The sequence below is a fragment of the Oncorhynchus gorbuscha genome, linkage group LG15, assembly GCF_021184085.1.
Source record: "Oncorhynchus gorbuscha isolate QuinsamMale2020 ecotype Even-year linkage group LG15, OgorEven_v1.0, whole genome shotgun sequence".
Classification (NCBI taxonomy): Eukaryota; Metazoa; Chordata; class Actinopteri; order Salmoniformes; family Salmonidae; genus Oncorhynchus; species Oncorhynchus gorbuscha.
The window spans coordinates 76,497,837-76,510,170 of NC_060187.1; the positions used below are offsets into that span (position 1 = coordinate 76,497,837).

The window sequence follows — 12,334 nt, forward strand, 5'->3', positions numbered from 1 at the left end:
AGGGGAGCCCACAGTCCTTGGTAGCGGGTCACGTCAGTGGCACTGTATTATCATCAAAGAGGACAAAGAAGGTGTTTACCTTGTCTGGAAGCAAGATGTCAGTGTCCGCGACGTGGTTGTTTTTCCTTTTGTAGTCTGTGATTGTCTGTAGACTCTGCCACATACGTCTCATGTCTGAGCCGTAGAATTGCGACTCCATTTTGTCTCTATACTGTTGTTTTCACCTGTTTGATTGCCTTGAAGAGTCAATGACTACTCTGTTTGTATTCTGCCATATTCCCAGTCACCTTGCCATGGTTTAATTTGACGGTTTGCACTTTCAGTTTTGCAAAGAATGCTGCCATCTATCCAAAGTTTCTGGTTAGGGTAGGTTTTAATAGTGGATACACAGTGGATACAACATCTCCTATACACTTCCTGATAAACTCAGTTACCGTCTCGATGTATTCGTCGATATTGTTCTCGGAAACTACGACGGATATGTCTGTATGTTTGGTATTTATGTATGTCTGTATGCAACTACTATGAGATGCCTATCTCTGTCTGCAGCGCTTCATGAAACACTCAAAACATCAGAAAGAAACAATCAAATGCAGATGTCCATAAGACTCCCTATGAGTTAAGAGCTAAATGTAGTTCTTTCACAGACAACTCAAATAATGCACACCAGTAGCATCTGTAATAAGTGTAACCTGCTATAACTCACTGTACATGATTAAGCCAAATACATGCAACAGTAAATCACACAGAATGTTCCATACTTTACCTTGCCCTTGGCCAGTGAATGCCAATACACAGAACAGCAAAAGCATCTTTATTCCCATTCCTCTGGCCACTATATCCTTGTGAATGTGCAATAAAACGTCTGCCGCTGCAACTGAATGAACAAATACCCTCTGCAGTTACTTCTGTTTACCTGAAGACTTGAAGGCCGCTTGAAACATTCAGCCAGACACTGTGATTGTGTCTCCTTGGCAAACAAAGACAATGATCAAATGTTCCTCTAGCAAAATAATGAGGAAATTAAAGCATCATTGATCTGATAGGTCAATATGCTGCCCAGATCATCATTCAAGCGAATAGAGCAAACTAAAATTACAGTTTGTGTGAAAGGGTTAGAGAAGTTCTGTTTGCACCCATTTGGTGCTCGCTGGATTCCACTAATCAGTCACAGAATTGGGCTCCACACCGCTAAACTGGATTGGCTGGATCATTCACCCCCATGTCGATGTAATCAGATTCTCAGAAGACCAATTTGTAATCTGATCAGATGTAATCTGATTCTCAGAAGACTAACTTAAAAAACAGATATTTACACTTGGTCTCTTGAGCTTCCATTTTCAGGCATGTTAGAAGCTATATGATGGAATAGGTAAATAAATACTTCTTGACAACTGACACGATCAACTAACCATAGGAAGGAGTGGGTCCAACATATCACAGCACTGTGTCACTAGACGGCTCTCTGCTCAGACACAACTCAAGGTACAGTATCTTGGATGTGCGCAGAACATCACACGCAGGTATAAAACTGGTCATCCCAATTCAATAAATCTCACCATTATTGTGTTCCATGTGTAATCTGTTGGAATCGGCTAACAATTGAACATTGAGATATTAAATAACTGATAGAGAAGAAGCCTTGAATAGAAAGTCTGTAGAAAGCCAGAAGGCTTTGGAATGTGTTTGATGGAGAAGAGACTGACATGTTGATATAGGGAAGACCGATGGATATATGTGGATTAGGTGAAGGAGGGGTTGAGGTCAGGATGTGAGGAGTGAGGTCAGTTCCCCTTAAGGGAGTAATCAGTGTTTAGTATCTGGTTACCTTCTTCCTGTTGGGCTAAAACTTTAAGGAATGGAGTGAGGGAGTGTCTTAAGTAGGATGTAACTGTGATGGAAAAAAAAACGTTTTGCTATCTGATTACAGCTGACCAGAACCTTTGGGAAGAATTAAACTTGGTTAAAGCGTCTCTAGTGTCCATGGGTTATTTCCTCTGAAAAATAAGAACCTAACAACTTTCACCGCACCCATTAGTTTGAGAACATTAAGCAATCAAACACACACACAGAGGACGTTTTGACAAGCTACAGCTGAAGGTCAATTATGTTATTATTTTGGTTTAAAAACTATTCTTTGCAGTGCCATCGTGCACACACTCAATTGGTTGGAATCTGCAAACAAAGAAGCAATGTCCATAGTGTAAGCTTTCATTGGTTTTAATGCATTGCATTTTGACATCACATATTCAGATTTTCCACAATCAACATTCAAGATACAGAGGCAGGTAGGACTACACAGGCAGTTTATACAAACAGTCAAAGCAGCCTTGTATAGGGAGTATTGGGTCTCGTGTGGTGACTGCCTTTGAATAAAGAGTATAAGCTAGCTACAACACATCCATACACACTGACTGTAGTATCATATCATAGCCAAGCCAAATACCTACCAGTCTCAGCGCTACATTGAAATGCCCTCATCATTCACTCCAAATATACCATACCCTTCCCCTTCATTCTCCATATTTGCACAGCCAAAATAAGACATATTCCGGGGAAATCTTCACAAGAAACAAAAAGTTATGGTGGTAAACAGATACCGGAAACAAGTAATGCTTTAACAGTGGATCCAACTGGCCAAGTGACACCTTGTTTTATCGTCAACATAAATGGTCTGTGTCTAAACACATATGACACCATTAAAGGGATTTTAAATGATACTATTAGTAAACAATCAGATCAATAGGACTGTTTATGTTTTCAAAGTTAAGAGAAAAAGACAGGAAATGTGGGTATTTTGACGAGGAAACAAAAACCTTTAGTATGGTAGCATTTCACATTCTCCTAACCTTTCTGTGGGGAAGCTCTTATAATGTATCTATCAGCCAGAGGAGAGAGATTCTGGTATATTATTCATCACATCCACCATACAGCATGAAACTAAAGAGAAGGATAATCTCTCAAATCAGCTCAATCAAATCAGTTGGTGATAAGCAGTCAAATCTGACTAGCAACACAGATGTTTGATCCTATTAGTGCTTAATGGTCCTCTACCATTTTGGTGGTAAGTTACAATATAGTCCCATAGATTAGAGTAGTGCAGTGGTTACCAACCCTGGTTCTGGAAAGCCTTAAGAGAAGGCTTGTCTTCCAACCCAGCATTCAACATGATTCAACTAATCAAGGACTAGATCATTATTTGAATCATGGGAAAGAACAAAAGGCTGTACTAAAATACTAAATAAAAAGTGTAGTGAATGTGCTAAAAGCCTGTACTCTTGTGGCTCTCCAGGACCAGGGTTTGTACCTCTGATGTAGTGAGTGGGTCATTGGCCATCAGTTGGTTTTTGACCTTCAGTTTTCAGCCTGTTTCTCCAGCAGGCCCTTGAGGTGGGCATGTAGCGGCTGGCACACAGCCTGGTAGCCCTGGGGGGTGAGGTGGAGGTAGTCATACAGGTCCTGGTGGGAGATGCTGCCGTCCGAGTGCACAAAGCCAGGGTCTACGTCGAGGAGGGAGGCGTGGGGGAGAGAGGACACAGCCTCCTGGACCAGCTTGTTGACCTGGGCATTCCTCTCCCGCAGGGAGTTGGGCATCTTACCCCTGGGCAGCACTCCCTGTGGTTGGAGACATACATGAAAGCACAGGAGGCTGCTGAGGGGAGAAGAGCTCATAATAATGTCTGGAATGGAGCAAATGGAATGGCATCAAACACCTGGAAACCATGTGTGTGATAGTTTCACTCATTCAGCTCCAGCCATTACCACAAGCTCATTCTTCCAAATTAAGGTCCCACCAACCTCCTGTGCATTGTAATCACTAGATTCCCATGCTAGGAAGGACAAACATGACAATATGGTTAGCAATGATAATTGAGTCCAAAAAGTATGCAGTTCATAATTTAAGCTTGTGTTATCAAAACGTTTAATGGTTGTAAAAGGGATATTCAAAGGTGAACAAAAGGGAGAGCAGTCAATCATATTAATCTAAATCTTTCCAGTTTATTTCAAGAATTCAAGGAGAACATCTACAGAAAAGAAGCCAAGAGAAATGTCTAACGAATCTCTTAGAAGGCGCTTATATTTCTTATTTCACCTTTATTTAACCAGGTAGGCTAGTTGAGAACAAGTTCTCATTTACAACTGTGACCTGGCCAAGATAAAGCAAAGCAGTTTGACACAAACACAGAGTTACACATGGAATAAACAAACATACAGTCAATAATTCAGTAGAAAAGAAAGTATATACAGCGTGTGCAAATGGAGGTAAGATAAGGGAGGTAAAGGCAATAAAATAGGCCATAGTGGTGAGGTAATTACGATATAGCAATTAAACACGAGTGGTAGATGTGCAGAAGATGAATGTGCAAGTTGAGATACTGGGGTGCAAAGGAGCAAAATAAATAAATACATTATGGGGATGAGGTAGTTGGATTGGCTATTTAAAGATGGGGTATGTACAGGTGCAATGATCTGTGAGCTGCTCTCACAGCTGGTGCTTGAAGTTAGAGAGGGAGATATGAGACTCCAGCTTCCGCAACTTTTGCAGTTCAATCCAGTCTTTGGCAGCAGAGAATTGGAAGAAAAGGCGGCCGAAGGAGAATTGGCTTCGGGGATGACCAATGAAATATACCTGCTGGAGCGCGTGCTGTGGGTGGGTGCTGCTATGGTGACTAGTGAACTGAGATAAGGTGGGGCTTTACCTAGCAAAGAATTGGAGATGACCTGGAGCCAGATGGTTTGGCGACAAGTATAAAGCGAGCGCCAGCCAACGAGAGCATACAGGTCGCAGTGGTGGGTAATATATGGGGTTTTGGTGACAAAACAGTTATTAGATGTAGTCTACAGTGCTTTGTTGAGTGTTGGAGGATTGGTAGGATAGTCAGTTTTACAAGAGTATGTTTGGCAACATGAGTGAAGGATGCTTTGTTGCCAAATAGGAAGCCGATTCTAGATTTAATTTTGGATTCGAGATGCTTAATGTGTGTCTGGAAGGAGAGTTTACAGTCTAACCAGACACCTAGGTATTTGTAGTTGTCCACATATTCTAGGTCAGAAGCGTCCAGAGTAGTGATGCTGGAGGGGTGGGCAGGTGCGGGCACCGATCGGTCGAAGAGCATGAATTTAGTTTTACAAACATACAGTTAAGAATAGTTGGAGGCCACGGAAGGAGAGTTGAATGGCGTTGAAGCTTGTCTGGATGTTAGTTAGCACAGTGTCCAAACAAGGGCCAGAAGTATACAGAATGGTGTCGTCTGCGTAGAAGTGGTTCAGAGAATCACCAGCAGCAAGAGCGACATCATTGACGTATACAGAGAAGAGAGTTGGCCCGAGAATTGAACCCTGTGGCATCCCCATAGAGACTGCCAGAGGTCCGGACAACAGGCCCTCCGATTTGACACACTGAACTCTGTCTGAGAAGTAGTTGATGAACCAGGCGAGGCAGTCATGTGAGAAACCAAGGCTGTTGAGTCTGCCGATAAGAATGTGGTTATTGACAGAGTCGAACGCCTTGGCCAGGTTGATGAATACAGCTGCACAGTATTCTCTTTATCAATGACAGTTTTGATATCGTTTAGGACCTTGAGCGTGGCTGATGTGCATCCATGACCAGCTCGGAAGTCAGATTGCATAGCGGAGAAGGTACGGTGGGATTCAAAATGGTCGGTGATCAGTTTGTTTTTCTTGGCTTTCAAAGGCCTTAGAAAGGCAGGGTAGGATAGATATAGGTCTGTAGCAGGTTGAGTCTAGAGTGTCTCCCCCATTGAAGAGGGGTTGACCGCGGCAGCTTTCCAATCTTTGGGGATCTCAGACGATACGAAAGAGAGATTGAACAGGCTAGTAATAGGGGTTGCAATAATTGCGGCAGATAATTCTAGAAAGAGAGGGTCCAGATTGTCTAGCCCGGCTGATTTGTAAGGGTCCAGATTTTGCAGCTCATTCAGAACATCAGCTATCTGGATTTGGGTGAAGGAAAAATGGGGAGGCTTGGGACAGTTGCTGTGGGGGGTGCAGGGCAGTTGACAGGGATAGGAGTAGCCAGGTGGAAAGCATGGCCAGCCGTAGAAAAATGCTTACTGAAATTCTCAATTATCGTGGATTTATCAGTGGTGACAGTGGTTCCTAGCCTCAGTGCAGTGGGCAGCTGAGGCTCTTATTCTCCATGCACTTTACAGTGTCCCAGAACTTTTGGGAGTTTGTGCTACAGGATGCAAATTTCTGTTTGAAAAATCTAGCCTTAGCTTTCCTACTTGCTTGTGTATATTGGTTCCTAACTTCCCTGAAAAGTTGCACATCGTGGGGGCTATTTGATGCAAATGCAGTACCCCACAGGATGTTTTTTGTGCTGGTCAAGGGCAGGCAGGTCTGGAGTGAACCAAGTGCTATATCTGTTCCAGGTTCACTTCTTTTGAATGGGGCATATGCTTATTTAAGATGGTGAGGAAGGCCCTTTAAAGAATAACCAGTTATCCTCTACTGACAGGATGAGGTCAATATCCTTCCAGGATACCAGAGCCAGGCCTGCTCACTGAGGTATTTTAGAGAGCGTTTGACAGTGATGAGGGGTGGTCATTTGACCGCAGAACCATTATGGGTGCAGGCAATGAGGCAGTGATCGCTGAGTCCTTGGTTGAAGACAGCAGATGTGTATTTGGACGCAAGAAGTTAACATGCACGAAACCAAGGCTTTTACGGTTACAGAAGTCAACAAATGAGAGCGCCTGGGGAATGGGAGTGGAGCTAATCACTGCTGGGCCTGGATTAACCTCTACATCACCAGAGGAACAGAGGAGTAGGATAAGGGTACGGCTAAAGGCTATAATAACTGGTCGTCTTGTACGTTCGGAACAGAGTAAAAGGAGCATGTTTCTGGGTGCGATAGAACTGAAGGTTTAGCTAAGTCATATTGAGCAGGACTAGAGGCTCTACAGTGAAATAAGACAATAATCACTATCCAGAAGAGCAATGGACAAGGCATATTGACATTAGGGAGAGGCATGCGTAGCAGAGTGACCATAGGGGTCCAGTGAGTAGTTAAGCTGGCTGGAGACACGGCGATTCAGACAGCCAGCGGGCCGGGGCTAGCAAGCTAGCAGAAGGTCCTTAGAGGTACGTCGCAACGGAAGAAGTCTGTTGTAGCCTCCTCATGCGGAGCCTCGCCGTGATGGCTTAGTAGGGTTCCGTGTAGTAAAGGTTCCCAGTCCAATTGGCAAAATAGGTACAGTGGCCCAAGAAAATTGGCCGATCGACATATTTAGCTAACAGTCCGATATGCTCTAGACAGCTAGCGGGCCGCGGCTAGCAGATGGGCATTCAGGGGACGTCGCGACAGAGGGGCCTGTTGCAAAAAATAACCATCGGGCAGATTACATCAGAAGTCCAATCATGATGGATTAACAGGGCTTCGTGTAATGAAAGAGGTCCAGGCCAAGGGAAAGCCTCACAAGGGAAAGCGACAGGCTAATTGGTGCTTGCTTTGGGATAGAGACGTTAGCTAGGAGTAGCAACTCGGATTGCAGCTAGCTAGCTGCGATGATCTGGGTGAAAAAGGTTCAGAGCTTGCGGTAGGTAACCGGGGATATGGAGAGAAAATAAGTCCGGTGTGCTCTGGTTTGAATCATGTTCAAACTGGCGCAAACTGGCGAGAGATTTCCGAGCTAGAGGTTAGCTGATGTCCGCTAGCAGTGGTTAGCTAACTACTACCTAGTAGCTAGTTAGCTGGCTAGCCTCTGTTGGGCGATTCTGGTTCGAAAGTAAAAAATTGGAGACCTTTACAAGTCTGGTTCATCCTTGGGAGCAATTTCCAAACGCCTGAAGGTACCACGTTCATCTGTACAAACAATAGTACGCAAGTATAAACACCATGGGACCACGCAGCCGTCATACCGCACAGGAAGGAGACGCGTTCTGTCTCCTCGAGATGAACGTACTTTGGTGCAAAAAGTGCAAATCAATCCCACCCAGAACAACAGCAAAGGACCTTGTGAAGATGCTGGAGGAAACAGGTACAAAAGTATCTATATCCACAGTAAAACAAGTCCTATATCGACATATCCTGAAAGGCCGCTCAGCAAGGAAGAAGCCACTGCTCCAAAACCGCCATAAAAAAGCCAGCCTACGGTTTGCAACTGCAGATGAGGACAAAGATCGTACTTTTTTGAGAAATGTCCTCTGGTCTGATGAAACAAAAATAGAACTGTTTGGCCATAATGACCATCGCTATGTTTGGAGGAAAGGGGGGGCTTGTAAGTCGAAGAACACCTTCCCAATCGTGAAGCACGGGAAACGGCAGCATCATGTTGTGGGGGTGCTTTGCTGCAGGAGGGACTGGTGCACTTCACAAAATAGATGGCATCATGAGGCGGGAAATGATGTGGATATATTGAAACTTCTTCTCAAGACATAAGTTAGGAAGTTAAAGCTTGGTCGCAAATGGGTCTTCCAAAAAAGCATACTTCCAAAGTTGTGGCAAAATGGCTTAAGGACAACAAAGTCAAGGTATTGGAGTGGCCATCACAAAGTCCTGACCTCAATCCCATAGAAAATTTGTGGGCAGAACTGAAAAAGCGTGTGCGAGCAAGAAGGCCTACACACCTGACTCAGTTACACCTGCTCTGTCAAGAGGAAAGGGCCAAAATTCACTCAACTTATTGTGGGAAGCTTGTGGAAGGCTACCTGACACGTTTGACCCAAGTTAAACAATTTAAAGTCAATGCTTTCGAATACAAATTGAGTGCATGTAAACTTCTAACCAACTGAGAATGTGATGAAAGAAATAAAAGCTTAAATAAATCTTTCTACTATTATTCTGATATTTCACATTCTTAAAATAAAGTGGTGATCCTAACTGACCTAAGACAGGGAATTTTTACTAGGATTAAAATGTCAGGAATTGTGAAGAACTGAGTTTAAATGGATTTGGCTGTGTATGTAAAACTTCCAACTTCAACTGTACATAATAATTGTGTCCTCAGCAAAGTCTGGCAGCAAACTTTAACCAGAACATTCAACACCGGCAGATATTTGATACTGGCAGTTAAACAGGACAAAGATAGAACAATCAGTACTTAGTAACAGTAAATCAAATACAGGAAAATGATTAATCAAACATTTCCCATTAATGGTTTAAGTCACATTTATGGTAGAAAAGAGGTAGAGTACAACCTACCAGCACAAGAGTGTAAGCCTTCGGCAGCTTGTCCTTGATGAGTTGGACTATGGCCATGATGCCTCCACAGATCTGCTCTGCAGTGTGACCATGATTATTGGTGCCCACCCACAGCACCACAACCTGATGAGGCAGAGACACAAACATGAACTTTGGTGAGCAGTTTCATTCATACCACTTGATTTAAAAGCATGTTCAATGGTTGATACTGAAAGTGCTTGTTGACCCAGGAACAGGCTTGGGACCATGGATTTGTGCAGCCATTAGGGTTTAAATCGAAACAATGAGGAGTGTATGATCAACTCAAATGTAACATACTAACATGTTGTCTGTGTGTATACATACCTTTGGGCTGATGTGGCCCAACTCTCCATTGCTCAATCTCCACAAGACATGCTGTGTTGCATCACCTCCCACCCCAAAGTTGAGAGCGTGGAGAGGAGAAAACAGGTCTCGCCACACCTGACAAAGACACATCAACACCATTATGTCAACTAGCATAACATAGCAGCTAACATGTGCTTTCTTCAGCAATGACAAGACTTGTAATCAGAATATATTTCAATGTGGCAAATTATGTTAGCTTAAGTTTCAAACAACAAACGTCACCAATGTTTGCAGTCCCATTACAGCTGCCAGGATAGAGAGATTACCTCAAACTGGTACAAGAGCTGGACAAGAGAGTCTCCTACAAACAGGACATCTGGTTCCTTGTCCTTGCTGTTAGACACAAAGTGGTTATGCTGTATGCAGAGGGAGAGAGGAATGGAGATACCTAGTCAATGCATTCAACCTGAAATGTGTCTTCCACATTTAACCTAACCACTCTGAATCAGGACACGAGAAGAAATTGACCTTCCAAGACTATAACTGCTGCTGTTATTCTAAAATGGCAGATGTAATGTAATGGTGAGGCAAACAGCAGGATACACACCAAAGACATCCATCGCCCATCTCCCTGGGTGTCCACGCCAGGAGTGGGTGTGGCGGCGGGGTTGGAGTCTTCTGAGCTCATCACTTTGTCTGTCTAGTGTCAGAAAGAATCAAAGCGAAAATTATGTCTCGGTAGATTAGAGCTGATGTGTGAATCAATAAAGCAACCAACTATGGGTAGCTAGCTAGGTAACTACAGTAGAATACCGCAAAAGAATTCCAAGTGAAATATGTAACCCTATTAACAAATGGGCGTACACTGGCATTATGGGACCTAATAATAATATATAACGAATAACGATGGCAGAAACGAATAATTTAGCACAAATAACCAAAACACGAGCTAGCTAGCTGACCATTTCTGTAGCCTGGCATATTTCAAGCCAGGCTACAGGAATAGTCAGCTAGCTATACAGTACTGTAGCTAGCAAATCATTCAGTTAGCATAAAGTGCTACGAACCAATGATGCATTGGCAATGTGGTGCATCAACATACCGGCGTTCAGACTTTTTCATATTAATAGATGAGATCGCTGAATAGCTAACATTTATTATTGATTTACAATACCGTAATGGTGGTTCGGTCCGCCTGACGTTGCTGAAAGTAACATTTCAAGTAATGTACCATTGACCACTCATAGGTGAGCTACTTCAGTAAAATACCGTTTTGTTTTCAGTCTAGTAATATGTATACGCATATAAGTAGGAATGTGTATGAAACCTCCCTAACACGATTTTCACAGTAAATTACGGCTATCAACGTGACTGCCAAAGGGAATTATAGTTGCGGATAAAATCTAGCCTACCTCCTCATGTCTAGATTTGGACTCGCCCGGTGGTGTTCACGAGGTAAAATGCGCGCCGCCGTCGCGCAGATTTGACGTTTTGTTATTTAGCAGAAGCTCTTATCCAGAGCAATAGAGTGCTTACATTCTCATACTTTTTTTCTGGCGGGCCGCGCGCAGTGCGCGCTAACCAAGATGGCCAGGTGCACGGTGTTTCCTCTGACACATTGGTGCGGCTGGGTTGGGTTGGAGGCGCGCATGTGTTAAGAAGCAGTGTGGCTTGGTTGGGTTGTGTTTCAGAGGAAGTGGGGCTTTCGAGTTGTAGCGATGAGACAAGATAGTAATTACTAACAATTGGATACCACGAAAAGGGGGTAAAATTTAAAATTCTTAATGTTTAAAAAAAAAAGTTAGTGAGGGAGATATATCTCCAACTTCAGCAATTTTTGCAATTCGTTCCAGTAATTGGCAGCAGAGAACTGGACGAAAAGGCAAGTGGGTGTTCGCTTTGGGGATGACCAGTGAGATATATCTGCTTGAGCACGTGCTACGGGTCCTCACTGAGTCCTCACTGCCTTGGGGACAAACAACCGATTGGCAGGACGTCCTTTCGGGTCCGGTTCAATAGCTTGAGCTCGTCTCACGGTATCCTCAACTTGCCACGAGATCGGAGCCACGATCTTAGCAGCAGGAAGGACAGGCATGTCCGTGTCATCTCAAATGGCAGGAGCGTAGACTCGGGACAGGGCATCCGGTTTGAGATTCTTCGCCCCGGGCCGATAGGTGAGGATAAACTGGAATCGATTGAAGAAAAGAGACCATCTAGCTTGTCTAGAGTTCAACCGCTTCGCCTGCTGGATATACTCCACATTTTTGTCGTCCGTAAGCACTTGAAATGGGTGAGAAGCCCCCTCGAGCCAGTGTCTCCATTCCTTCAATGCCATCTTAACCGCTAGGAGTTCACGATCCCCCACATCGTAGTTCCTCTCAGCCGGGGTAAGCCGGTGTGAGAAGAAAGCGCACGGATGAAGCTTCTTGTCTTCACCCCTCGGAGACAGGACAGCTCCAACACCAACCTCTGAGGCGTCTACCTCCACCACAAACGGTTCATCCGTAGTCGGTAGTATCAGGATGGGAGCAGAGTGGACGCGCTGCTTGAGTCCTTGGAAGGCCGTCTCAGCTTCTCTTCCCCACAAAAACCTTGCATTGCCACCCTTGGTTAAAGCTGAGAGAGGGGCTGCCACCAAGCTGAAGTTCTTGATGAACTTGCGGTAAAAGTTAGTGAAGCCCAGGAAACGCTGAACTTCCTTAACGGATTTGGGGGTGGGCCAATCCGCTACCGCCCCTACCTTCCTGGGGTCCATTTGGACTCGACGGTGTTCCACTACAAATCCCAGGAATTGTACTCTGGATGAATGGAATTCACATTTTTCCGGCTTAACCTACAGAT

General features: G+C 44.2%; 1 protein-coding gene across 4 annotated transcripts; it reads right to left on the minus strand.

Moving 5' to 3' along the window:
• Nucleotides 1–2,204: 2,204 nt before the first annotated feature.
• Nucleotides 2,205–10,957, minus strand: LOC123998074 (platelet-activating factor acetylhydrolase IB subunit alpha1-like). 4 transcript variants are annotated; one of them, XM_046302949.1, is made up of 6 exons: nt 10,906–10,957; nt 10,101–10,193; nt 9,820–9,909; nt 9,512–9,628; nt 9,167–9,289; nt 2,205–3,615 (listed from the first exon to the last, which is right to left on the minus strand). In XM_046302949.1, exons 2-6 carry the CDS (start codon nt 10,179–10,181, stop codon nt 3,355–3,357), a joined length of 672 nt encoding a protein of 223 aa, XP_046158905.1. In that variant the 5' UTR covers nt 10,182–10,193; nt 10,906–10,957; the 3' UTR covers nt 2,205–3,354. The 4 variants fall into 4 exon arrangements, with proteins under 4 accessions (XP_046158905.1, XP_046158902.1, XP_046158904.1 ...); XM_046302946.1 differs by lacking the exon at nt 10,906–10,957 and adding an exon at nt 10,668–10,848; XM_046302948.1 differs by lacking the exon at nt 10,906–10,957 and adding an exon at nt 10,596–10,685.
• Between the last annotated feature and the right edge of the window lie 1,377 nt (nt 10,958–12,334).